General features: G+C 37.5%; 1 protein-coding gene across 1 annotated transcript; it reads right to left on the bottom strand.

Annotated features, from left to right (window-relative positions):
• Nucleotides 1-1688: 1688 nt before the first annotated feature.
• Nucleotides 1689-2675, bottom strand: LOC109254153 (olfactory receptor 18). The gene has a single exon (XM_019427828.2). It carries the CDS (start codon nucleotides 2517-2519, stop codon nucleotides 1689-1691), a length of 831 nt encoding a protein of 276 aa, XP_019283373.2. The 5' UTR covers nucleotides 2520-2675.
• Between the last annotated feature and the right edge of the window lie 1848 nt (nucleotides 2676-4523).

Raw genomic sequence — 4523 nt, forward strand, 5'->3', positions numbered from 1 at the left:
ATTGCTAAAATTAACGATGCAGGAAACAACAGATGTTGGTGAGGATGTGGAGAAAGGGGAACACTTTTCCACCGTTGGTGGGAATGCAAACTGGTTCAGCCACTCTAGAAAACAGTATGGAGGTTCCTCAAAAAATCAAAATAGAACTACCCTACGACCCAGCAATTGCATGACTAGGTATTTATCCATAGGATACAAAAATGCTGATTTGAAGGGGCACATGCATCCCAGTGTATAGCAGTGCTATCAACAATAGCCAAATTATGGAAAAACCCCAAATATCCATAGACTGATGAATGGATAAAGAAGGTGTGGTATGTATAAACAATGGAATATTACTTGGCAATCAATAAGAATGAAATCTTGTCATTTGCAACAACGTGGATGGAAATAGAGCAAAATAGGTCAGTCAGAGACAAATATCATATGATTTCACTCATGTGTGGAATTTAAGAAACAAAGGAGATGAACATAGGGGAAGGGAAGGAAAAATAAAATAAGATAAAAACAGAGAGGAAGGCAACCCATAAGAGATTCTTAAGTGCAGAGAACAAACTGAGACTTGCTGGAGGGGAGGTGGGTAGGGGGATGGGCTAGATGGGTGATGGGTATTAAGGAGGGCACTTGTTGGGATGGACACTGGGTGTTATATGTAAGTGATGAATCACTAAATTCTACTCCTAAAACCAATACTACACTATATGTTAACTAACTTGAATTTAAATTAATTAGTTAATTTTAAAAAATATATTTGCACCCCTCTGTTGCAGTATTATTTATAATAGCCAAGGTATAGAAGCAACTCAAATGCCCATCAACAGATGAATGGATAAAGAAGAACTGGTATATTTATATACAATGGAATATTATTCAGCCATAAAAAAGGCAGTGTAATCTTGCCATTTCCAACAACATGGATGGACCTACGGGGTTTAATGTTAAGTGAAATAAGTCAAAACAAATACCATATGAATTTACCCATACGTGGAATTTAAGAAACAAAACAAATGAACAAACAAAAACATGAACAAGAAAACAGACTTTTAAATACAGAGAACAAACTGGTGATTGCCAGAGGAGAGGTGGGTGAGAGGATGGGTGAAATAGATAAAGGGGATTAAGAGTACACTTATCACAATGAGCACTGAGTAATGTATGAATTGTTGAATAATTATAATGTACACCTGAAACTAATATAACACTGTATGTTAATTATACTTGAATATAAATGAAAGAAAAGATAAATAGGATAAATGAATGAATGAATGAATGAATGTCAAGTTTGACAACCAGTGACATGAATCCTCCCACATAACCTGATTGGATAAATGAGAAATCTGTATGGAAAATACACAAGAACTGTGGGGGAAATGTGATTTAAATGTATAAAAAGAGAACCTCTCATCTTTCTGGGATGCTTGGATCACCAATGCTAAAGCACAGAATCTCCACAGATATAATAGGATTTAGTCATGCAATGATTATGATATACAAAGGACCCCAGAATATTTTCTCTGTCCCACTGAAGACATATGAAAAAAAGCAATATGGAAATGTTCAGCAAGGAGAGGGGTGAAAGCCATGACAGCTAAAAAAATGATATGGTGAGAGAGGTAGGATTTGCAAGTCTAGGTTAGTTTTGCTGCATTTTCCTACCTACACTCCAAATGGACAGCACAGTACTGAGATTAGATTATTTTGCTGAGGAGCCTCTGCATGGCCCTTTGGATGTCCCTGTTCCTCAGGCTGTAGATGAAAGGGTTCAACATGGGAGTGACCACAATATACACCACCGAGGCCACTGCACCTTTCCTGGGAGAAGTTGACACAGCTGAACTGAGATACACCCCGAGTCCTGTTCCATAAAATAAGCAAACAACTGACAGGTGAGAGCCACAGGTGGAGAAGGCTTTGTACTTCCCACCTGTTGATGGGATTCTCAGAATGGAAGAAACAATTTTATAGTAAGAGAAAAAGATCCCTGAGATAGGGACAAAGCCAGAGATGGCACCAACAAAATACATGACTACGTTATTGGTGAAAGTGTCAGAGCAGGCAAGGTTGAGGAGTTGAGAAGGGTCACAGAAGAAATGAGAAATTTCCACATCCTTGAAGTAGGTAAGTTGTAACACGATCGAATTGTGCATCTGGGAGACCAAAACGCTGATGAAAAGTGATGCCAAAACCAACAAGCCACAGAGGCGAGGGTTCATGATGACCAAGTAGCGCAGGGGGTGACAGATTGCCACAAACCGGTCATATGCCATTGCAGCCAGGAGGAGACTATCCAAACATCCAAAAAGCATAAAAAAAGACATCTGAGTCAGGCAGCCCACATACGAGATGACTCTGCTCTGAGTTTGGATGTCCACAATCATCTTGGGGATGGTAGTAGAGGTGAAACCGATGTCAGCCAATGACAGGTTGGAGAGGAAAAAGTACATGGGGGTGTGGAGGTGGGGGTCAGAGCTGACGGCCAGGATGATGAGCAGGTTCCCGAGCACGCTGACCAGGTACATAGACAGGAACAGCCCAAAAAGGAGGGCCTGCAGTTCTAGATCATCTGAGAGTCCCGTGAGGAAGAATTCTGAAACCCTTGTTAGATTTTGTGGTTCTATGTACCTTGGACACCTTTTGAAAAAGAAAAGAAGGTTGGGGAAAGTAAACAAGTCAATGGGTATTCAGCACTGTGTCCATATTGTGTATTCAAGCAGTTCACAAGGAAAATATTCACACTTAGGATCATACACTCCAGTACCTTCAACAATATTTCTGTGCCTAAAATTCAATTGTCTTAGAACTGTTTCCTCACTCGTTTCTCTGTTATTCTCTCTTTCTCTCTCTTTTTTAAATTTTAGACAGAGTCCACAGGAGTGGAGGAGGGGGCAGAGGGAGTGGGATTGAGAATCCAGGGTTCCATCTCATGACCCTGGGACCATGATCTGAGCAGAAATCAAGTCAGCAACTCAAACAACTGAGCCATCCAGGTACCCTCTTCCTATACACACTTTAAAGATACTCAGCTGAAGAATGTTAGAGGAGCAAGAACATTTAGAGATAAATGATAAATCCATGATCACCATAAAATACTCTTTTAAGGAAATATATTGAATAAGAAACATTCTTCTCCCTTTAAGGAAAAAATTATTCTAATTAAAGGGCACTTAGAAGCATCCTATTTTATTCAAATAAGTGCAAGAAATTCTCTTTAGGATATTGATAAACTGTGTAATTGCTAGAATTACATTCTGACATTCTAAATTAAAGTCAAATATTTACAATCAGAAAGTTTTTCAAAGTGTATTAATTTTCTTCATGGGTTTCATCACTGTCTGGTTTTCTGACTTTTCTCCTCAGTGGAAATATGTGTTCACTCAAATATGTGGGCTGTCTCCTTAAAGTCTTTTCAAATATAGGGGTGCCTGTTGGCTCAGTCAGTTAAACGTCCAATTCCTGATTTCGGTCATGATCTCATGGTTCATGGGTTCAAACCCTGTGTTGGACTCTATGCTGACAGCACAAAGCCTGCTTAAAATTCTCTCTCTCTCTCTCTCTCTCTCTCTCTCTCAAAATAAATAAATTTGAATGTCTTTTCAAATATAACTCTTAACTGTAGACTTCAAATTTTGATAAACATATTTTAGATAAATGCACAAAATCATGCATCATCAGTGACCCCATAGATGGCATTCATGTACAATGCAGCTCTCAATCATTAAACTATAAACAACTTTTAAAAAATACTGTCATCCTATCTCATTTTATGCAGGATTATATATAAACACTACACAATCTCAGGGAAATTGACACTGGTGTTTGACACTGCTCTTTGGGGCGCTTTTTGTTTGTTTGTTTATTTTTGTTTTGTTTTTTTGGTCTGCATTTTGTAGTGCTTTGGTATTAGTACAAGTGCTTACAGGTATTTCTAATCCAAAACATTTAGAAGGGCTGCTTCTTTTTATATTTTTAAAATATTTTTTACTTTTTTGTGAATTTTTTGTTCCACTTTACTTTCATCATTTCATTTTATTCTATTTTATTGTATTCATTTTTTAAATTTTCAAACATTTTCCTTTTTTTCCCTTTATTTTCTTTCCCTTCTTCCTCTATTCTATCAAGCCTCTTTCAACAACCAGAACAAAACAACCTAGGACCTAGCATCCTTTATTTGATTTTTTTGTGTTGTTTTTAATTTAAAATTTTTATTTTATTAATTATTTTTCTTCTTCCAAAATGACAAAACAAAGGAATTCACCCCAAAAAAAAGGATAGGAAGAAATGACAGCTGGGGACTTAATCGATATATATACAAGCAAGATGTCTGAACAAGAATTTAGAATCACGATAATAAGGACACTAGCTGGGGGTGAAAACAGATTAGAATCCCTTCCTGCAGAGATAAAAGAAATAAAAGCCAGTCAGGATGAAATAAAAATAACTGAGCTGCAGTTTCCAATGGATGCCATGGCAGCAAGGATGCATGAAGTAGAACAGTGAATCAGTGATATAGAGGACAAACTTAT

The sequence above is a fragment of the Panthera pardus genome, unplaced genomic scaffold (assembly GCF_024362965.1).
Source record: "Panthera pardus isolate Hobbes unplaced genomic scaffold, ASM2436296v1 HiC_scaffold_8, whole genome shotgun sequence".
NCBI lineage: Eukaryota > Metazoa > Chordata > Mammalia > Carnivora > Felidae > Panthera > Panthera pardus.